The sequence below is a fragment of the Quercus robur genome, chromosome 9 (genome assembly GCF_932294415.1).
Source record: "Quercus robur chromosome 9, dhQueRobu3.1, whole genome shotgun sequence".
In the NCBI taxonomy this organism is placed as follows: Eukaryota; Viridiplantae; Streptophyta; class Magnoliopsida; order Fagales; family Fagaceae; genus Quercus; species Quercus robur.
In genome coordinates this window covers 24,587,093-24,610,318 of record NC_065542.1, presented here as the reverse complement: position 1 = coordinate 24,610,318, position 23,226 = coordinate 24,587,093, and the positions used below count along the sequence as shown (strand labels likewise).

The following is a 23,226-nucleotide window of genomic DNA, read 5'->3' as shown; positions in this document are numbered from 1 at the left end:
TTTAATTCACCTTCCTACTTGATTAGTAAAATTTTCATTGGTTAGAATTGTTTCCTTTTCTTGTTAGGATAATAAGTTTGGAACACTATTTAAAGAACCAGGAGTTTAGTATTGTATACAGTTAGATTCAGCAATCAAATTGATTGTTGGAGTTTTTCCTTCAATAGATTGGTGTTGATTCCAAACAACCCTAGGTGTTGATTTCTAAGGGTGTTTCTTTTTTTTTTTTTTTGGGGGGGGGGGGGGGGGGGGGTTCTTGTTGAAGCCGCAACATTAGCCTTATTTGATTAGGCCCCAAGGCCTTAAAGACATCCCACACATGGCCTCCTGGCCATCAATATATAAGAAGTAAGAACCAAGCCAAATAATAATGAACACGCCACGTCTCTATGATGTGTTTTATTTATTAATATTTTACAAATTTCTTAGTACTGATTACAGAAATTTGTAGTGCATATATAAATAAAATTAACATTGCCAATTGAAAGCAAGCACAACGAAAAGTATGGCAGGCAGCCTAAAGCCGGATCCTTTCCCTTAGTGCAGTATGCCTTCCAACCTCAAGGATTACCATTTGAGCTTTTCTGGGAAGTACTGCAAAAACAAAGAAAGAAAAAAAAATCCAATTTTAGTAAAGAAAAAAAAAAGTGTTTAAAATTACCGAAGCACAAAATTTTGCACTGGTACACACCTTTTTTATGAGGGATTCATAGTATGGTTTAACTTTTTCAACGTCAATATGAACGTTGCTCTTACTGTAGAGATCATATTTGCTGTTATTTTGTACAATACAATAAAATCAGTTTAGTTGTCACAATCAGCTGAACAAAAATTGAATAATTGGTGGGGAAAAGCACTGATGCTCACAATCAGTTCAATGAGAAATGAATAGTTGTTGGGGAAGAACACGAGTAAGAAAGAAAAAAAATGTACAAATTAAACAGCAAAATGGAAGCTTACTTGAATGTTAGAACCCACTTCAGATTCTCTCTGTCCTCCTCATTCATTAGGTATTTATATGCTCCTTCCGTATGCATTGCTGCGAGATGGACAGATAAAACTCATTTTATTCTATAAAAACAATTCCAGAATATTAACTATTTTTCAAATTTACAGGAAAAGATAAAGAATAATACTTACGGTAAAATGAGTGATATCGGATGGTAAATAATGCAGCTGATGGTAGAGTAGTTCCATTTGCCTTGGCCACCTAAGGATTTGGAAACAATGTTATTAGTATTACGATTGTTATTTTGGAATAACATATTGTGGAAATTTCAATATGGAATTCTTATTAAAGATTTTTCATTAAAAATTCATTGAAGGTTCAGAGGATATACCATGTACATGTAATCGTCATGCCCCCATGACATCAGCACATTTTCCAGTCCACATCCTTCAGAGTAGACTCCAACTTTAGTGTTGTAGGCAGGATTGTTGTAATCTGGATTTTCCTTGAAATACTGCAATGCAAAAGATTCGAAGAAATTTCTTTCAACTGACTGACTATATATAATCATGTCAAACATAATTAACTAATGTTTTTTAGAAGACCTTGTGATAACATATCGATTCGTCAAAGGCACAACCAACAGGATGCGTATCTCCTGCGATATCAGAATTCATCATCAGATTGAAATGACTCGAAACAGGAGAAATATATTAATATTTATTTGGTCTAAGAACATTTCTTACCTACAACAGCCCACTGGGGAAGCGATCCAAATTTAGAATGGTAAAGAACCTTTCCAACATCTGAAATCCATGCAAGAATCAATTATCAAGTTGTTTTATGTAAACTTGAATATATAGGTCCAAGTGTGTGCAGTGATTATCTGATATTATGAATAAGAGCATAGAGCCACTAAGTTAAACATATACAATTACACATTCAAAGAACTTATATTTTGCACGTTAGCCTTAGAACAGAAACTAGGAGTGTGCATAGGGTATTTACCATGAATAAGGGCAGTCAAGTGCATCCAATCTTCATTAGGATAATCTTTTCTTATGGCTTCTGCCGACTGCAGCAAATGCTGAATCTGAGGTTCCTCCAGGTCAGGGTCACTTTCATCCACAAAACTGTCAAGGAGTTCAATGGCTTCCCATATGGACATCTCTACTTTGTTCAATTTCGCATACTCTTCCCTTGTCCTCTTTACCTGTATTTGCATTGAAAGTTTCATATATCAAATTGAATCTATGAAGTCCTAAAGTTTAATATTTAAACATTAACTTATTGAAAGTGTACTTACAAAATCATATGTTTGGTTAATATGATTCAACCGATAGGTATTCTCCACAATGCTTAGCCTCACAGTTGATTCATAATCCCTACCACACATTTGGACACAATTCATTGAATGAGAAACTACACCATTTATGAAAAACACCGGATCTTATAAAAAAAGATTGTGGAAGAAAATGTCAAAACCTGAATGATTGGCCAAAGGCATTGGATTCTGGCACAACAAATCCATCTGATGCTTCTTTTGGAATTGCATTCTCTGACACTTATATTTTCAAACAAAAGAACACAAAAGTTAGACTCCAATTGAACTAAGCTTATAGACTTATAATAAAATAAAAATTATTGACATTCATGGACAAAAGGAAGAAGGAAACAATAATCAAAGCAGTACCAGGTGCCTGGTTCTCAACGGCAATCATCTTGTTCCCACTTATAAACTTAGAACAAGGCAAACAAAGCAAAGACAAATACCTTTGAAAGGCCTCGGTCAAATTTATAGGTAAATAATAAGTCCTTAACTGAAAATATACCAGGCTTGGACTCCTCAACTGCAAATTTTAATTATCCTAGGGCTAATTTTTTCTAACAAACTTTACCTTAAAATAACTTGTTTCTGTAAGAGTATTGAATGGTCAATCATTATCTTCGTTTTAGCCATGTGACCAAATTCCTAATGCTTTGGTGGTTTCGTTGCCAAAACACGCATTGAGTCAGCTTTGTGGATAATCACATCCTATTTTGAGTAATGCAAAAAACTATTCTAAGATATGGATGACAAGACAATCCAGTCATGGCCAACTCCCTACTGATGTCTTTGGCCATGGGTGTTTGGGTTTGGAGCAGACCAAAGAGAAATCAAAGAGACAAAGAGTGAGAGAACAATGGGCAGAGAGAGGGATTAAATTAATGCTGTGATGTTGGCGACTAAGAAAATTTGATGTTGGGTTGGGTAACTTGGGTTCGTGGGGTTGGGATTGGGGTTTGGTACCGAGGATTGTGATAAAAAATTTAAAAACTAAGAATTGAGAAATTTTAAAATTTCAGTTTAAATCAAATTTGTATTTTCAGTTTAAATTAAAATTAAGAAATTAAAGGTTTTTTTTTATAAAAAAAATTAGATTTAAAGTTTATTTTATTTATTTTTTAATTAAGTTTAAATACTCTGATCTAGCTTTTTTTTTTATTATTAATTTAAATGCTGACATGGCGTTTAAAAATGTCAAATAATTTTTTTAATAATATTTTAATGGCCACGTCAGCGCCATGTCGACAAGTAGGGCATTTCGTCAGACACGTAGGATTTTTCCGTTGTTTGACTAACGACAAGGACTATTGAAAAAAAATTTTCTTTTTTTAGGGATGACATTAGTAATGAAAGTAATTTAGGGACCAAAATGGGAATTGACCCAAAATGTAAGGATCAAAAGTGCATTTTCATCTTGATTTTTATTCATCTATTCCCCCTTTACCAAAGTCACCTATTTTTTGTACCATGTTAAATCATACAGTAGAAATATGACTACTATAGCAAGAGCAAAGCTCAGATAGATGTTACAAAATTCATGGCGTATTATCTCCCCCCTGACACAATAAAAGTACAAGAAAAGAGGAAAAATATGTAAAAACTGTAAAATAATGTCACATCCCTAATTGAAAAGGTGAGCACTTGGTTGGTAATTTTGTTCAAATTTAAAGCAGTTTGCTTCAAAACTAAGAAAGAGGTAATATACAACATTAATATGTCAAAGACAGCATTTTGATATACAACATTTTGCTTCAAAACTAGGAAGACGGAAACATATGTCAAAGACAACAGTAATATACAACATTCTTCTCAGAATTTGATTGATTGTACAAAATTTTGAGCCTTTCTAACCACTATTGAGTACTACAAAACTTATGCCTTCTTAACTACTCTTGAGCAATGTAAAATTTGTGCCTGGAGCCTTCTAAACTACCATGTATACCTTGCAGATATCTATGAATATATCCATTTAATAAAAAAGGAAGAATGATAAGGAAAGCTGAGAGCCACTTGAATCTGATTATGCCAGGACCTCAATTGAACTATTCTCTTTTCTTTGTCAGAAAGTCAGTAATTGCTAAAAATTTCTTCTGTGCATTCTTTCTTGTTAGAAAGTCAAGGTAATGAAGGGATTAAGATCCTCTAGAGTTATTAGGAATTCCATATTGGAGTTATCCTAAGAACTCTAGAGGATCCTAATCGAGTAATGAAGTTGGTGTCTTAGTGATGTCAAACTCTAGAAGACAATCCTGAGGCACTAGTGAATTATGTTTTGGTCAGCTCAGCTCACTCTTCTAACCCTCTTGCAATCCCAAGATAGTGAAGGCCCTCTCATACTATGACTCTTGAACCTTCTCTTGTTAGGTTTTCCCCCACTGAGCTTGCCAATTTCCAATTCTTTTATTTTCATGGTCGATGCCTCTTCCATAGAGCTTACATTTCTGTTGTTGGCATTCCTTCCTTCATGTTGATGATTGTTCTGTTTTTCATTTCCAGAACATAGTTGAGTTAGACACAGTAAATTAGAAAAAAAGGGGAGTATAATTTAAGAACAATCTAGCATTGTAAATGGGTTTCCATCTAATTTTGACAGCCATCATCTCAAAGAAATTGAAAGAAAGAAATTTTATTGACTCTTAAACTTGATCCTATTAGTTTTAGTGATAGCTCCAATGGTTTCACAGTCCCATTTAAAATGAACTTATGCCTTATATTTTTAAAATACAGTTTTGGGCATTCTAATACCCTGAGCCTTCTTGCATTTGATTACTGTCCCCAGAAAAAAACATAAATTTGACACAGCATGGTGAATGTATAACTAGTCAGGAGTAATTAAGATAATTTAAAGCATTTATTCAAATCTCACTTTGCAAAATGGAGTGGAACCATCCTTAATGCGAGACTATTTACTTGATTTCAGGAACATGTCTTGTCTAAATTTGGTTTCTTTTTGAAGCTCCAGCAAAATTTCTTCTTCCTGCTCAAATTTTTGAGCTGCATCTTCCATTGCTGATATGTCCTCCCTCAAGAAAATGGTACATTTTTCCCCACATGAACAATTAAGCGAATCAATATCTGTGTCACAAGATTAGGATTAGTAAAACCAATGCCATAATAGATTAATCAGGTGTCTAAACACCATATCGAAACAAAAGTATTTATATTAAATTAACATGAAATTTAGATATTTTAATTTTAACATGTAGAAAATGAAAACCGTAGATGATTTAAACACAGTTGAAACTAACTAAACTGATTCCAAGCCTTATTGTTACTAAACTGCAGTAGAAAACAAAGTACTTGATTTGAACACAGTTAAAAACTTAATGGATCTGCTTTTAGGTGTGGTAACAAAAGATGACATTCATAGGAATGTACATTTTCAATGAAATTAAGTCCTCTACCAAGATTCTCATACCATGAAAAGGCAGATAGGATCAGAGTAGCAGCAGGTGTACATGATATATGCCAAGTAACAGTCACGCTTGCAGTGGCCACATACTTGAGTTTCTTGAGCATGTGAGGAAGTAGAGGAAACTTTTAAGTGCTGCAGAGCCTGCTTATGCAGTCCTATGAGGCGAACAAAAGGAACTTTAACAGAACGTTGAGAGGTCAAATCTGCGGATAAAGTACCAGAATTTTCTTTTTTTAAAGAGTTGATCAGAAACATTGCTTCATTGCAGAGAAGTTCCTCATATGGTATTAATGGAATCTTTCTTAGAAGAGCATAACGTTGACTAGCTATAGCCCCCAATGGAGACCAGTCACCAGTTGCAAAATTTACTGCCTCACCACAGTTAAAGCCTAAAATTGAACAGAAAAGTAAATGAGTGTAAGATGATAAAGAAGAAATAAGTATAGTTTATGAGAGTGAGAGAGAGAGAGAGAGAGAGAGAGAGAGAGAGATACCATGGCTAAATCCAGCATGACATGCTCTGGGGAAGGTTACAACAAACTCCCCTGGCATCTGCACTGCCTTGTACACAGGTACATTATGTTGTAGTAGGATACTTGGAGAAAACATGGTGGTTTTTTCCTGTAGAAGTTCAAAACCACCATCTTCCCCATTAGCTGATAAGGAATTAAGTAACATCATACAGAAAAATCACTTAAACTTACGCAGTGAAAAAGCAGATGCAGCAGTTAGTACTTTCACTGCACTCACCAGAAAATGAGAGAAGTTAAAGAATCAAGCAACATTGTTGATATTTGATACCTTCAATATGTTCTGAAACTGGTTACTCATATCAAGACTTCAGAACTAATTAGAAAACTAATTTCTACTATGTTGGTGATCAAGTGCACAGGAGAAACCAAATCAGATAATTTCTAACTATACATATTTTTGATGTGATGTTCTGCAGAATTGGTAAGATAAACTACATTTTAAGATGCATTCCAACCTAAAATATTTATAACAAATGCTCTTGGAAGGTTGAATCACAACCTTAAGAATATGTGTGATCACGGAAACCATGCATATGTAGCAAAAATGTTATTGAATTAATATTCTGAAAGGTACAACTGATATAAAGATTTCTGTCTATCATCATCTTGCTGCACACATAGGTCAGGAGCATATCAACCCTACTGACTGAGGAGGATAGAAAGAATTTGAACTGGTTTAATCCTTAAAAGTTAATATAATAATATATTCAATTTTGCTTCTTTTATGGGCACATTTGATTTATGGCGAAAATGCACTTTTGGTCCCTATATTTTGGGTCAATTCCATTTTGGTCTCAAAATTGATTTTGTTACTAATGTCATCCCTAAAAATAGAAAATCGTTTTTAAAATGGTCCTTGCCGTTAGCCAACCAACGGAAAAATCCTACGTATTTGACGGAATGCCTTGCTTGTTGACATGGCGCCATGTGGCTATTAAAATATTATAAAAAAAAAATTATTTGACTTTTTAAAATGCTATGTTAGCATTTAAATTAATAAAAAAAAGCTAGATCAAAGTATTTAAACTAAATTTAAAAGCAAACCTTAAATCTAATTTTATTATCATTATTATTACTCTTTTTTTTATTGCCATTTTTTTTTCGTAAGAACATAAAAACTTGTTCTTCATGTTCTTCCCAAATCTCAGAACAAGAGCAAACCCAGAATCAAACTTCATATTCTTACAATCAATATACCCAGCAAAGTTCTTGATCTCACAATCAAACCCACCACCACCATCGATTAAGAGCAAGTAAAACCCAACCAAACAAACCCAGAACAAGAGCAACCAAGCAAACTTCACATTCTCACAATCAAGCCCACCACCAACATCGATTAAGAGTAGGGGTGATACTTTTTATCCATATCCATAAACCCACCCATTAACCACCTAATTTGGATAAATATTAACCCAACTCATTTGAATATTTTGGTTAAATGGGTAAAGACCCATTAAGTTATTTAATTATATGGGTCTTAATGGATAAGCCCATTAATACCCACTAAAACCTAGCTAAATTTTAAATAAACAACATAAAATCTAAATTTCTAAAAAATGACAAAAATACCCCTAAAACCTAAAAAATGACCAAAATAATCCCAAAACCCAAAAAATTACCAAAATACCCCCAAAACCCAAAAAACGACTAAAATACCTTCGAAACCTAAAAAATGACCAAAATAACCCCCAAAACCTAAAAATGACCAAAATACCCCTAAAACCAAAAAATGACCAAAATACCCTTGAAACCCAAAAAAAAAGGCCAAAATACCCCCGAAACTTAAAAATGATCGAAATTCCCCCAAAACCTAGAAAATGACCAAAATACCACCAAAACCCAAAGAATGACCAAAATACCCCCAAAACCCAAAAAAGTGACCAAAATACTCTCCAAACCTAAAAAATGACCAAGATACCCCCAAAACCCAAAAAATGACCAAAATACCATCGAAACTCAAAAAATGACCAAATACCCCCAAAATCTAAAAATTACCAAAATACCTCCAAAAACCAAAAAATGACCAAAATACCCTCAAAACCTAAAAATGAACAAAATACCCCAAAAACCCAAAAAACTGACCAAAATACCCCCAAAACCCACAAAATGACCAAAATACCTCCAAAATCTCTAAAATGAGCAAAATACCCCCCAAAATCTCTAAAATGTCCAAAATATCCCCAAAACCCAAAAATTACCAAAATACCCCCAAAACCCAAAAAATGACAAAAATACTCCTTAAACTTAGAAAATGACCGAAATACTCCCTAAACCTTAAAAATGACCGAAATACCTTTGAAACCTTAAAATTACCAAAAATACCCCTGAAACCTAAAAAATGACCAAAATACTTCCGAACTCTATAAAATGACTCAAATACCCCCGAAACCTGAAAAAATTTCCAAATTACCCTGTAACCTAAAAAATGACTGAAACACCTCCGAAACCCAAAAAATTACCAACATACCCCCTAAACTTAAAAAATGACCGAAATACCCTGAAACAAAAAAAAAAAAAAAAAAAAAAAAAAAAAAAAGAGACTAAAATACCTCCCTCAAAACCTAAAAACTGACCAAAATATGCCCCCAAAACCTAATGAAATGACCAAAATACCCGTAAAATCTAAAAAAAATGACCGAAATACCCCTGAAACCTAAAAATGACCAAAATACACCCTAACCCCAAAAAATTACCAAAATAATCCTAAAACCTAAAAAATTACCAAAATACCATGAATCCTAAAAAATGATCAAAATATCCCTAGGCCTAAAAAAAGATTAAAATCACCCCAAAACCTAAAAAAATGACCAAAATACCACCAAAACCCAAAAAAAGACCGAAATACCAAAATATGAGTAAGAAATTATGCATGGTTTCCATGATCACATTAAGAATATGAGTAAGAAATTCCACCAAAATTACCAAAATACACATTTTGCTACATATGCATGGTTTCCATGATCACACATATTCTTAAGGTTGTGATTCAACCTTCCAAGAGCATTTGTGATAAATATTTTAGGTTGAAATGCATCTTAAAATGTAGTTTATCTTACAAATTCTGCAGAACATCACATCAAAAATATGTATAGTTAGAAATTATCTGATACGGTTTCTCCTCTGCACTTGATCACCAACATAGTAGAAATTAGTTTTCTATTAATTCTGATGTCTTGATATGAGTAACCTGTTTTAGAACATATTGAAGGTATCAAATATCAACAATGTTGCTTGATTCTTTAACTTCTCTCATTTTCTGGTGAGTGCAGTGAAAGTACTAACTACTGCATCTGCTTTTTCACTGCGTAAGTTTAAGTGATTTTTCTGTATGATGTTACTTAATTCCTTAACTTGTCCCATTTTCTAGTAGGTTGAGAATCACAAGCACCTCTTCTTTTGTAAATAAAAAAATAATAATAATAAAAAGATGGGATAGGGCTCAGGGTTATGAATTCTATCCATATGACCATAGAATGCCACTTTAGGCCAAGGATTGTTTGAAACCACTCTTCAATAGGATCTTTAGCAATTTGCACCGATGCCTTGGTGAAATGGGGTATTTAGCTATTTAGCTAGCTTACCTCCGTTTGATTTTTCTGGCTTGTACTCTTTTCAGAACTGTTAGCTTTGTCCCCTTTCCAATAAGCTCATATTTAACAACCAAAAAGACTACTAGGAAAGCCTTCGGCAAGAATATTTAATGAAATCAAATGAAGCATGATATCAAAACTGGCCTTAGCCCAATCACTAACCGTTTTCTAAACGACAAAATTTGGCAACAAAATTGATTGCAGCTTAAGACTACCATCTAACTCAATATATTTTTATTGGAGGTGAATTTTGAACAATCCACCATTAGATTATATTTTCTTCTTATATACTCCATACTTACAAGATTTCTAGGAAATTGAAGATTAATTGGTATGTCATCAATAAAGTGTTTAAATTGTAAGATTTTGCAATATAAAATTATGCGTAAAATGTAAGCTTATGGATCATATAGTAAATAATATCTGATTGACACATAATTTGATATGTATATTAAGAGTATAAAAAACATGCAATCTAATGGTTAGATTTTCAAAATATATAGTAATATTTTTTTTATTGAGTAATGTTGTAGCTTGTAGCCCTAGACTATTACCAATTTTGTCCTTTTCTAACTCTGCATAAGATCCCAACCAGCTCTTGCCTAGTTTAGCTAGTGCCAACACAAGATATATGCCCCCAATTACACATACTTAAGGACAACACACAAGAAGAAGATGGCCCAACCACTGGCCTTGGGAATAGATCCTAATAACAGTTGGGTTTAAGGCCTAATCTATTAATGTTCTTAATTTATTTGATTTACTTTATGAAAGGAAAAAGTTTAGCTATAAAATTAGTAGTAGCCTAAAGCTATAATCTTACTTAAAAAAATAAATGTTACTACATGTTTTGAAAATCTAACTGTTTAATTGTATGTTCTTTATACTTTTAATACACATGTCAAATTTTATGTCAATCGAATATTATTTACTATATGATTTATAAGCTTATATTTTGTGCATATTTTGAACTACAAAAATTTGCAATTTAAACAATTTATTGATAACATAGCTATTGATCTTTAATTTTCTATAAATTTTGCAAGCATGAAGGATATAAGAAAAAGATATAATCCTCAAAATTCACCTCAAATAAAAAGATATTAAGTAAGATTGTAGTTTTAGGCTTCAACTAATTTTGTAGCTAAAATTTGTCCATTTTTTAAATCTTATTTTATTTCCTACTTGTTTTAGGGATTTAATTCATCTTCATACTTGATTAGTAGAATTTTCATTGGTTAGAATTGTTTCCTTTTCTTGTTAGGATAATAAGTTTGGAACTCTATTTAAAGAACCAGGAGTTTAGTATTGATTACAATTAGATTCAGCAATCAAATTGATTGTTGGAGTTTTTCCTTCAATAGCTTGGTGTTGATTCCAAACAACCCTAGGTGTTGATTTCTAAGGGTGTTTTTTTTCTTTTTTCTTTTTTTTGGGGGGGGGGGGGGGTTGGTTCAACATTAGCCTTATTTGATTAGGCCCCAAGGCCTTAAAGACATCCCACACATGGCCTCCTGGCCATCAATATATAAGAAGTAAGAACCAAGCCTAATAATGATGAACACGCCACATCATTATGATGTGTTTTATTTGCTGATATTAATTAATATTTTACAAATTTCTTAGTACTGATTACAGAAATTTGTAGTGCATATATAAATAAATTTAACATTGCCAATTGAAAGCAAGCACAACTAAAACTATGGTAGGCAACCTAAAGCCGGATCCTTTCCCTTAGTGCAGTATGCCTTCCAACCTCAAGGATTACCATCTGAGCTTTTCTGGGAAGTACTGCAAAAAGAAAGAAAGAAAAAAAAATGCAATTTTAGTAAAGAAAAAAAAAGGATTTAAAATTACCGAAGCACAGAATTTTGCACTGGTACACACCTTTTTTATGAGGGATTCATAGTATGGTTTAACTTTTTCAACGTCAATATGAACGTTGCTCTTACTGTAGAGATCATATTTGCTATTATTTTGTACAATACAATAAAATCAGTTTAGTTGTCACAATCAGCTAAACAAAAATTGAATAATTGGTGGGGAAAAGCACGGATGCTCACAATCAGCTCAATGAGAAATGAATAGTTGTTTGGGAAGAACACGAGTAAGAAAGAAAAAAATGTACAAATTAAACAGCAAAATGGAAGCTTACTTGAATGTTAGAACCCACTTTAGATTCTCTCTATCCTCCTCATTCATTAGGTATTTATATGCTCCTTCCGTATGCATTGCTGTGAGATGGACAGATAAAACTCATTTTATTCTATAAAAACAATTCCAGAATATTAACTATTTTTCAAATTTACAGGAAAAGATAAAGAATAATACTTACGGTAAAATGAGTGATATCGGATGGTAAATAATGCAGCTGATGGTAGAGTAGTTCCACTTGCCTTGGCCACCTAAGGATTTGGAAACAATGTTATTAGTATTACGATTGTTATTTTGGAATAACATATTGTGGAAATTTCAATATGGAATTCTTATTAAAGATTTTTGCATTAAAAATTCATTGAAGGTTCAGAGGATTTACCATGTACATGTAATCGTCATGCCCCCATGACATCAGCACATTTTCCAGTCCACATCCTTCAGAGTAGACTCCAACTTTAGTGTTGTAGGCAGGATTGTTGTAATCTGGATTTTCCTTGAAATACTGCAATGCAAAAGATTCGAAGAAATTTCTTTCAATTGACTAACTATATATAATCATGTCAAACATAATTAACTAATGTTTTTGAGAAGACCTTGTGATAAACAATCGCTTCGTCAAAGGCACAACCAACAGGATGCGTATCTCCTGTGACATCAGAATTCATCATCAGATTGAAATGACTCGAAACAGGGAAAATATATTAACATTTATTTGGTCTAAGAACATTTCTTACCTACAACAGCCCACTGGGGAAGCGATCCAAATTTAGAATGGTAAAGAACCTTTCCAACATCTGAAATCCATGCAAGAATCAATTATCAAGTTGTTTTATGTAAACTTGAATATATAGGGCCAAGTGTGTGCAGTGATTATCTGATATTATGAATAAGAGCATAGAGCCACAAAGTTAAACATATACAATTACACATTCAAAGAACTTATATTTTGCATGTTAGCCTTAGAACAGAAACTAGGAGTGTGCATAGGGTATTTACCATGAATAAGGGCAGTCAAGTGCATCCAATCTTCATTAGGATAATCTTTTCTTATGGCTTCTGCCGACTGCAGCAAATGCTGAATCTGAGGTTCCTCCAGGTCAGGGTCACTTTCATCCACAAAACTGTCAAGGAGTTCAATGGCTTCCCATATGGACATCTCTGCTTTGTTCAATTTTGCATACTCTTCCCTTGTCCTCTTTACCTGCATTTGCATTGAAAGTTTCATATATCAAATTGAATCTATGAAGTCCTAAAGTTTAATATTTAAACATTAACTTATTGAAAGTGTACTTACAAAATCATATGTTTGGTTAATATGATTCAACCGATAGGTATTCTCCACAATGCTTAGCCTCACAGTTGATTCATAATCCCTACCACACATTTGGACACAATTCATTGAATGAGAAACTACACCATTTATGAAAAACACCTGATCTTATAAACAAAGATTGTGGAAGAAAATGTCAAAACCTGAATTATTGGCCAAAGGCATTGGATTCTGGCACAGCAAATCCATCTGATGCATCTTTTGGTATTGCATTCTCTGACACTTATATTTTCAAACAAAAGAACACAAAAGTTAGACTCCAATTGAACTAAGCTTATAGACTTATAATAAAATAAAAATTATTGACATTCATGGACAAAAGGAAGAAGGAAACAATAATCAAAGCAGTACCAAGTGCCTGGTTCTCAACAGCAATCATCTTGTTCCCACTTAAAAACTTAGAAGAAGGCAAACAATAAGTCCTCAATTGAAAATAGACTAGGCTTGGACTCCTCAACTGCAAATTTTCATTATCCTAGACCTAATTTTTTCAAACAAACTTTACCTTAAAATAACTTGTTTCTGTAAGAGTATTGAATGGTCAATCATTTATCTTCATTTTAGCCATGTGACCAAATTCCTAATGCTTTGGTTGTTTCGTTGCCAAAAACATGCATTGAGTCAGCTTTGTGATAATCACATCCTATTTTGAGTAATGCAAAAAACTATTCTAAGATATGGATGACAAGGCAATCCAGTCATGGCCAACTCCCTACTGATGTCTTTTGCCATGGGTGTCTGGGTTTGGAGCAGACCAAAGAGAAATCAAAGAGACAAAGAGTGAGAGAACAATGGGCAGAGAGAGGGATTAAATTGATGTTGTGATGTTGGTGACTAAGAAAATTTGATGTTGGGTTGGGATTGGGGTTTTGTGCCGAGGATTGCAATAAAAAATTTTAAAACTGAGAATTGAGAAATTTTAAAATTTCAGTTTAAATCAAATTTGTATTTTCAGTTTAAATTAAAATTAAGAACTTAAAGGTTCTTTTTTTTTTAATTAGATTTAATGCTTGTTTTTTAATTAATTTTAAAGACTCTGAGCTGGCTTTTTTTTTTTTTAAATGCTGACATGGCATTTAAAAATGTCAAATAATTTTTTTAATAATATTTTAATGGTCACATCAGCGCCATATTAGTAAGCAGGGTATTCTATCAGAAAAATATGATTTTTCCGTTGGTTGGCTAACAGCAAGGACTATTTTAAAAACAATTTTCTTGTTTTAGGGATGACATTAGTAATGAAATCAATTTAGGGACCAAAATTGGAATTGACCCAAAATGTAAGAATCAAAAGTGCATTTTTGTCTTGATTTTTATTCGTCTATTCCCCCTTTACCAAAGTCACCTGTTTTTTTGTACCATGTTAAATCATACAATAGAAATATGACTACTATAGCAAGAGCAAAGCTCAGATAGATGTTACAAAATTCAAGGCGTATTATCTCCCTCATGACAAAATAAAAGTACAAGAAAAGAGGAAAAATAGGTAAAAACTGTAAAATAATGTCACATCCCTAATTGAAAAGGTGAGCACTTGGTTGGTAATTTTGTTCAAATTTAAAGCATTTTGCTTCAAAACTAAGAGAGGTAATATACAACATTAATATGTCAAAGACAGCATTTTGATATACAGCATTTTGCTTCAAAACTAAGAAGACGGAATCATATGTCAAAGACAACAGTAATATACAAAATTCTTCTCAGAATTTGATTGATTGTACAAAATTTTGAGCCTTTCTAACCACTATTGAATACTACAAAACTTATGCCTTCCTAACTACTCTTGAGCAATGTAAAATTTGTCCCTGGAGCCTTCTAAACTACCATGTATACCTTGCAGATATCTATGAATATATCCATTTAATAAAAAAGGAAGAATGATAAGGAAAGCTGAGAGCCACTTGAATCTGATTATGCCAGGACCTCAATTGAACTATTCTCTTTTCTTTGTCAGAAAGTCAGTAATTGCTAAAAATTTCTTCTGTGCATTCTTTCTTGTTAGAAAGTCATGGTAATGAAGGGATTAAGATCCTCTAGAGTTATTAGGAATTCTATATTGGAGTTATCCTAAGAACTCTAGAGGATCCTAAAGTAGTAAAGAAGTTGGTGTCTTAGTGATGTCAAACTCTAGAAGACAATCCTGAGGCACTAGTGAATTATGTTTTGGTCAGCTCAGCTCACTCTTCTAACCCTCTTGCAATCCCTAGATAGTGAAGGCCCTCTCATTCTATGACTCTTGAACCTTCTCTTGTTAGATTTTCCCCCATTGAGCTTGCCAATTTCCATTTCTTTCATTTTCATGGTCGATGCCTCTTCCATAGAGCTTACATTTCTGTTGTTGGCATTCCTTCCTTCATGTTGATGATTGTTCTGTTTTTCATTTCCAGAACATAGTTGAGTTAGACACAGTAAATTAGAAAAAAAGGGGAGTATAATTTAAGAACAATCTAGCATTGTAAATGGGTTTCCATCTAATTTTGACAGCCATCATCTCTAAGAAATTGAAAGAAAGAAATTTTATTGACTCTTAAACTTGATCCTATTAGTTTTAGTGATAGCTCCAATGGTTTGACAGTCCCATTTAAAATGGACTTATGCCTTATATTTTTAAAATACAGTTTTGGGCATTCTAATACCCTGAGCCTTCTTGCATTTGTTTACTGTCCCCAGAAAACACATAAATTTGACACAGCATGGCAAATGTATAACTATTCAGGAGTAATTAAGATAATTTAAAGCATTTATTCAAATCTCACTTCGCAAAATGGAGTGGATCCATCCTTAATGCGAGACTATTTACTTGATTTCAGGAACATGTCTTGTCCAAATTTGGTTTCTTTTTGAAGCTCCAGCAAAATTTCTTCTTCTTGCTCAAATTTTTGAGCTGCATCTTCCATTGCTGATATGTCCTCCCTCAAGAAAATGGTACATTTTTCCCCACATGAACAATTAAGCAAATCAATATCTGTGTCACAAGATTAGGATTAGTAAAACCAATGTCATAATAGATTAATCAGGTGTCTAAACACCATATCGAAACAAAAGTATTTATATTAAATTAACATGAAATTTAGATATTTTAATTTTAACGTGTAGAAAATGAAAACCGTAGATGATTTAAACACATTTGAAACTAACTAAACTGATTCCAAGCCTTATTGTTACTTAACTGCAGTAGAAAACAAAGTACTTGATTTGAACACAGTTAAAAACTAAATGGATCTGCTTTTAGGTATGGTAACAAAAGATGACATTCATAGGAATGTACATTTTCAATGAAATTAAGACCTCTACCAATATTCTCATACCATGAAAAAGGCAGATAGGATCAGAGTAGCAGCAGGTGCACATGATATATGCCAAGTAACAGTCACGCTTGCAGTGGCCACATACTTGAGTGTCTTGAGCATGTGAGGAAGTAGAGGACACTTTTAAGCACTGCAGAGCCTGCTTATGCAGTCCTATGAGGCGAACAAAAGGAACTTTAACAGAACGTTGAGAGGTCAAATCTGCGGATAAAGTACCAGAATTTTCTTTTTTTAAAGAGTTGATCAGAAACATTGCTTCATTGCAGAGAAGTTCCTCATATGGTATTAATGGAATCTTTCTAAGAAGAGCATAACGTTGACTAGCCAGAGCCCCCAATGGAAACCAATCACCAGTTGCAAAATTTACTGCCTCACCACAGTTAAAGCCTAAAATTGAGCAGAAAAGTAAACGAGTGTAAGATGATAAAGAAGAAATAAGTATAGTTTATGAGAGAGAGAGAGAGAGAGAGATACCATGGCTAAATCCAGCATGATATGCTCTGGGGAAGGTTACAACAAACTCCCCTGGCATCTGCACTGCCTTGTACACAGGTACATTATGTTGTAGCAGGATACTTGGAGGAAACATGGTGGTTTTTTCCTGTAGAAGTTCAAAAGCACCATCTTCCCCATTAGCTGATAAGATATCTTGAGAATACACGTTATCATGGACTACCCTCTCAAACTGCAGAGCTGCATCACTAGGAATGCCATACCAAGTTTTGGGAGCACCAGAGTGATGATAATTAATGCTGAAAAGGAAAATTTTGAAGGACATCAATCTATGAACACAGCTCTTACTTAAGACCATCAATAAAACAACCAATAAAATAAGATTTACCTGTACAGATAGTGATCTTCCACATGCCACGCAAACATACCAAATAACATTCCGATGTAAAGCATTGGGTCCGTTATTCCCTGAATTTAAACTCAACAACGTTAATACAAAAAATGCTCTAGCATATATTGACAAAAGCATTGATTATGTTGCTTTTAGCCAATGGTCACATACCGGTATAACTCTTTCAACTAAACGCAAAATGGAATTGGGAAGTCGTGATAAACGCTGCAATCAAAGAAACAGGTATTGTATATGATTTATAAAATGGAGGATGGACTGAGAGACAAAAAGGTCACAGATCTGCTGATAACAGATTAAAGTTAACCAGCCTCATATTGATGAACATTTTGAAACAGTAGGCATAATTTAAAATTTGATGACACATATATTAAGGATGAGAGAGAGGGAAACCTTCAAGTTCCATTTGCTTTTACCAAGCTGATCATTAGGATCACATGAAAAGGCACTGCCATCAACATTGACTCCATACTCAACTGTTCCTTTCTGTCCATTGACCATTTCATGCCAGAACACCTTTTCCATGTATGCAGGAGGATTACATGAAGAATTAGATAATCGACGAGCAGACACCTTTCTTGCCTTTCTCTCAAAGTCATTGTAGGTATATTTCCTGAGAAAGGAGAAAAAAACATCATAATGCTTGGACACAATGAATATGTACCATACAACATCTATGGCATAATATAGTTAGCATTATATCATATAGTTACCATTATATCATATAGTTACCATACGGTATATCTATGGGTACATAGTGCTTGGGCACAAAGAATATGTACTATACAATATCTACGGCATAATATAGTTAGCACACGATTTCCAAAAGCCCAAAAAGATTTAAAAGGTGACACAAAAGTCTTTCCAATTTGCTAACCAGACAGTACTTATTTCATTTAGCAAGACAAAGACTATGTATCATGTAAAAATTACCTTCCACTTCTGAAGAATAAGGCCTTCTCATTCATGTTCCATTTGGCAAGACGAAGAGGTTGCATATTAGTTTCAAACTTGAAATTTCTAATTTCTTTCTTTAGTACCACGCTGGCTGGAACAGAAGCATGTATTGGAGAAACAATCTTGCAGATTCCTGAAATTTGATAATTAAACAAATTGGTTCAGATACGTTTAAAAAATTTTCATAGAGAAATGAGCACAAAAGGTAAATATGCTTGACGAGAGAACACATAAGAAAGCTTTTAACTGTCAATAAGAAAATGTGAGCACATTAGTGGGTTGAATTAGCATCTGCATAAACCACGAAAGTAACATGGAGATAAAACGAATTAACAAATGAACTCACCGAAAGGCCATCATAAACACAATAGGCTCTCTCTCTCTCTCTCTCTCTCTCTCTCTCTCTCTCTCTCTCTCTATATATATATAATACAAAGGAATGTCTTTTAATTATTACATACCATATTTGGAAGCTTCCGGCGCAATTTTTTGCAGATAAATTAAAGGGTCCTTAAACCCCATCTTTGATGGATGGTATACGGGACACTCTGAAATTTTCTCTGTCCATTCAAGATCTCTAAAATCAAACGTCTTCACTTTGCACTTTGAAGAGACACCTTTTGCAGTGGACTGAGAAAATGAACTCTTAGCAGCAGCAACTTTCATTCCCACTGATGTGAGAGCTTTTGTGGCCTTCACTGGACTTGGTTTTTTCATGTTAGTGGGATAGGTAACTTCAGGAATGATGCTGGATTCCATCCAGGCGAGTCTGTGTATTTTTTCCCAGGAAAACTTCACACCTGCCAAGAAAATGTCAATACACATTATACGGCATTCTCACTAAAGAAAACTCAGACAATGTATATCTGAAAGACTAAAACACAAATTCAGAAGTTGTGTAAACTGAACTTGAAATGAGTTAAATTTATTTATTTATTTTACTTCAGCCCTCCAACAACCTCAGATACAAAATGGATTGATTGTGGAGGCTGTCAAAGTGAACTGTGAATTTATAGAACTTTCAGAACTAATATGATTTGCATCAAAATGGTAATATATAAATGCTGTTTGCATGCAGGAAATTCAGGACTTCAGATAGCATGTTCGCTGCCATTACCAAAATTATCCCCCGCCGCATTCACAGAGAGGTTCATTTTTTTCATTAAGATTATGCATAATACAAATAGCATATTCCTGCCATTAACCAATGGTTTCCCAGATAAATTGTGAAAGGTACAATTGTAATTTCTTTTGTCTTTTTGTGTGTCACTAGTAGAAGGAAACTACCTTTGTGATATAAAATTAATTAGCTATACCGGTTCTGACCCTGAGCAACCGAAGATTTACTTGAATATTTACATGGGCCAATGCAAACAATTACTAATATTTTAAGCCAACAATCTACCATGAAAAAGAAACTTGCCAGATGGGGCTCGGCACCATGACGTAATCAGCATTTTGTAAATAAAGTTTTGGTAACATAGAATAGAATGTACAGCAGTAAAACCATCTTCATCAGAATATTTCCTCTTTGGTAACTTATGTCATTAACACAAGCCGTGTCTCATAATAAATGACGTTCAATCATGGCATTCTAAATTAACTAAAGCAGAATTTTTTTTTTTTTTTTTTTTTTTTTTTTTTTTTTTTTTTTTTTTTTTGCAGTTGATAATCTATTTCCTAAGTGCTTATGAAGTAGGATCATGCAAAAGTCTATTCTAGAAATTCATATATAGGCTACTACTATACAGGAGATCTCTAAAAGAAAGCAATAAAGTTTCTAATTATATTTAGCTCTGACTTATTTTTTAATTACATTGGAAAAAGGGGTTATAGGTTTCTTCTTAAATTTAACATATATATAGCAATCAAAATGAATAACAACATCATTCAATTAAAATGATACTACCCTGCATGTGAAGGTCAATAGTAACCCATAACAAGAATTGAATTAGTTATTGTACAAACCCTACTGAGAATGTTTGGTTTTAAGAGAGGAAAGCAAGAAAGTAAAGAGAACCACGGCAGTGTTTATCAAGTTACTAATTAAAACAACCACATAAAGGCCTGAGCATATCTTTATAAATTCAATTGACTTCAAAGTATTCTTCTGATTCAATATTACTAAAATGTTCAAAGCCATATCTTCCTAATAATGCAGTTATAGCGGAAGACATTCTTCAATTAATATTGACGAAATTTCGAACTTTTAGTGAAACTCAAGTTATTCAAACTGAAAAACATGACATTGACCCTTAAAGATTTAACAAAATATTCAATATTCACTTAAGTTTGGAATTGATCCAAAACCATACTTCACACTTGACAGAAAATTAAAGAAAAATACATATTCCAATATTTGATCAAGGAGAGAGAAATAAATCAGAACCAAACAATTTTGACAAACTGAAAAATTATATCACAAATTCAAAACTTTACCCTACATAAAACACTTATAGGCATGCTTTCCAAAAAACTTACACAGACAAAAGAAAAGGAGAGAAAACAAAGAAACCCCAAATAACAAATAGCAAAAAAAAAAAAAAAAAAAGTCTTGGAAACCCATTGTGCAGCTTGTTCAAAAGGAGAGAAAAAGAAAACTAAGAGGAAAAGAAGTCTTTAATTTTCTTTTCTTTTTCTTTTCATTCTAATAGTAGGGTTAATTTTCTTCTTTAAATCCTCTTAAACCCAAACCAATAAACAAAAAAGAAGGAACAAACAAAAAGTATGTTATACTGATTTATAAATTCTTTTCTTTCTTACAAGTTTGTATCACTGATTTATTTTCTTTCTCATATTTTTCCTTGGGTTTCTTGGCAACCAAACAAGCATTAAGGTAATGACAGAAAAAAGGGTATGTAGAGAAGAGGACTATACCATTGAAACAAGAGGTTTTCCGAGGAAAACAGAAGGGAAAAGAATTTCTGGGAAATTTGAAAGAAACAGAATTCTCAAAGAGAAAATCTCTCAAAAGAGTTCACAATTCAATAGGTGCAATTGGTATTTACACTTTTAACTTCACCGGCAACCGTTGGTAGTTAATGAGTCCCTAAGATGTATTGCTTTTATTCCTCTATGACTGTGTGAGCGAGTTTTCTACGTGCCACGTCATTTAAAGATACTTTGGTGGGACACGTGGAGTGATCTTAGATGGGGGACTCTTAGCGATTTGTGTAAAACGCGAAATAGCTAATTATTAATAAGTAGCCGTTATTTTTACTTTGCCAAACCTGTTCGGATTTGTGAATTTTAGGTATTATTAGTCGGCTCAAATTTCAATCCAATTTGCTGCCGGAAAGAATTCCAATTGTTTCCAGTAATATATATATATATATATATATATTTTTTTTTTTTTTTTAATTTTAAAAAAATTCCAATTAGCTACACAAATACTAATTCATTTATTTATTTTTTATAAAAAAAAATTAGAATTCTATAGAAATCTTAATTTAGCTTTACTTGAAGTTCCTAAAATCTTATTTCATCCATTTTTCGTGAATGAATTGGATTTTATTATAAAAAAAGTAATCCTATTATTGCCATAAAAAAGTAATCATATTATTTAATTATAAATGATTTAAATAAAGCAAATTAAGGATATAAAGATAAAGATAAATTGAGAATTTTTTTTTTTTTTTTTTTTGAGAGGGATAAATTTAGAAATTTAAAATTAAGGTTAAAATTCAATTAAATCACTCAAAAATCAATCTAAATCAAGCTTACATGATTGAGGCAACCAGGAAGTTTTTGGCTTTGTATACCCAAAACCATTGTTGCTCAGCCTTAGGATAGAGTGCCATCATCAGATTCAAGCCAAATACACTAAAGAAATTGGGATTTTTTCTTATTCATGAAACGTATCTATCCCTGAAACATTGTTTGCGCTTTTACGGTTTAACATTTGTCCTTAAGTATAATTTCTTGGATACTTTATTTTAAGTTCCTCAATTAAATTCAATCATATGATTATATTGACTAATACATCAAAAGAGTGTTATTTTTTCCAAGGACAATTAAATTTAACCATTTAATTCATTGATCAATGAAACTAAGATACAATACCTAAGTAAATGTACCTAATCTTTGTCATATCCAACATAAAATGCATAATAGAATATACATATTTGAAGTAGATGAAGAAAACATTAGGGACAAGAGGAAAACAAACAACAAAAAAGGAGGAACAATAATTTGCTGTGTGCGGTTTGGAATTTTACCTTCTCTCATAAGGGAAACTGAATATTTAGCAGTGTTAAATGAACTCTGCCATGTTGTAGAGGACGGATTCCTCTTCAGATCCTAACATGAAGATGGCACAGACCTCTGCCTTTTTTGCTAGCCATCCTGCTAAATTTAGTTGCAAAGTGAGGGAGTTGAGGCTTTTTGGTATCTGCTAGCACATAGCTATGACTTGCCTCATGTTTTTTGCCAATTCTGCTGTTGCCAATTGCACACACTTCACCATCTTTTCCGGCACTAAATAATACTGCAGAGAATCAAATAAACAGAACTAGTTTAGTACAAGAAACTCATTATCTTACCATTCAACAGTTCATTACTTCCACTCCACCCCTTTGACATTTTTCCATTTTATCATTTGTGGATGATTTAAAAGAAGGGAAAAAACTAGTACACGCACCCTATCACACAATTTTACACAAGCTAGAAATGCATTCAAATCGTGACTCCAAGAAAGAAACACTATTATAACACTAGCAGTAATGAGCTAGTGATATTATTATAAAGAAAAATGTAGGAAGCCTAATAGCAAACACATCAGACGAGCAATATGTACTGC

At 33.1% G+C, this 23,226-nt stretch overlaps 2 protein-coding genes across 2 annotated transcripts in view; both read right to left on the bottom strand.

Moving 5' to 3' along the window:
- The window catches only part of LOC126700869 (inositol oxygenase 4-like), a 35,774-nt gene extending 22,094 nt beyond the window's left edge, over window positions 1-13,680 (bottom strand). The window contains exons 1-7 of the mRNA XM_050399047.1: window positions 13,653-13,680; window positions 13,266-13,381; window positions 12,968-13,172; window positions 12,706-12,765; window positions 12,565-12,617; window positions 1,341-1,463; window positions 1,141-1,210 (exon numbers count right to left, since the gene is read on the bottom strand). Of these exons, the coding sequence (XP_050255004.1) occupies window positions 1,141-1,210; window positions 1,341-1,463; window positions 12,565-12,617; window positions 12,706-12,765; window positions 12,968-13,172; window positions 13,266-13,381; window positions 13,653-13,680 (655 nt within the window). The remainder of the gene's footprint in view (window positions 1-1,140; window positions 1,211-1,340; window positions 1,464-12,564; window positions 12,618-12,705; window positions 12,766-12,967; window positions 13,173-13,265; window positions 13,382-13,652) is intronic.
- Window positions 13,681-14,894: 1,214 nt separating this feature from the next.
- On the bottom strand, window positions 14,895-19,222 carry LOC126699974 (lysine-specific demethylase JMJ13-like). The gene is made up of 9 exons (XM_050397953.1): window positions 18,890-19,222; window positions 18,405-18,561; window positions 17,865-18,084; window positions 17,625-17,678; window positions 17,451-17,530; window positions 17,084-17,361; window positions 16,610-16,996; window positions 16,174-16,266; window positions 14,895-15,676 (listed from the first exon to the last, which is right to left on the bottom strand). The coding sequence occupies exons 1-9, from the start codon at window positions 19,185-19,187 to the stop codon at window positions 15,474-15,476; spliced, it is 1,770 nt and encodes a 589-aa protein (XP_050253910.1). The 5' UTR covers window positions 19,188-19,222; the 3' UTR covers window positions 14,895-15,473.
- Between the last annotated feature and the right edge of the window lie 4,004 nt (window positions 19,223-23,226).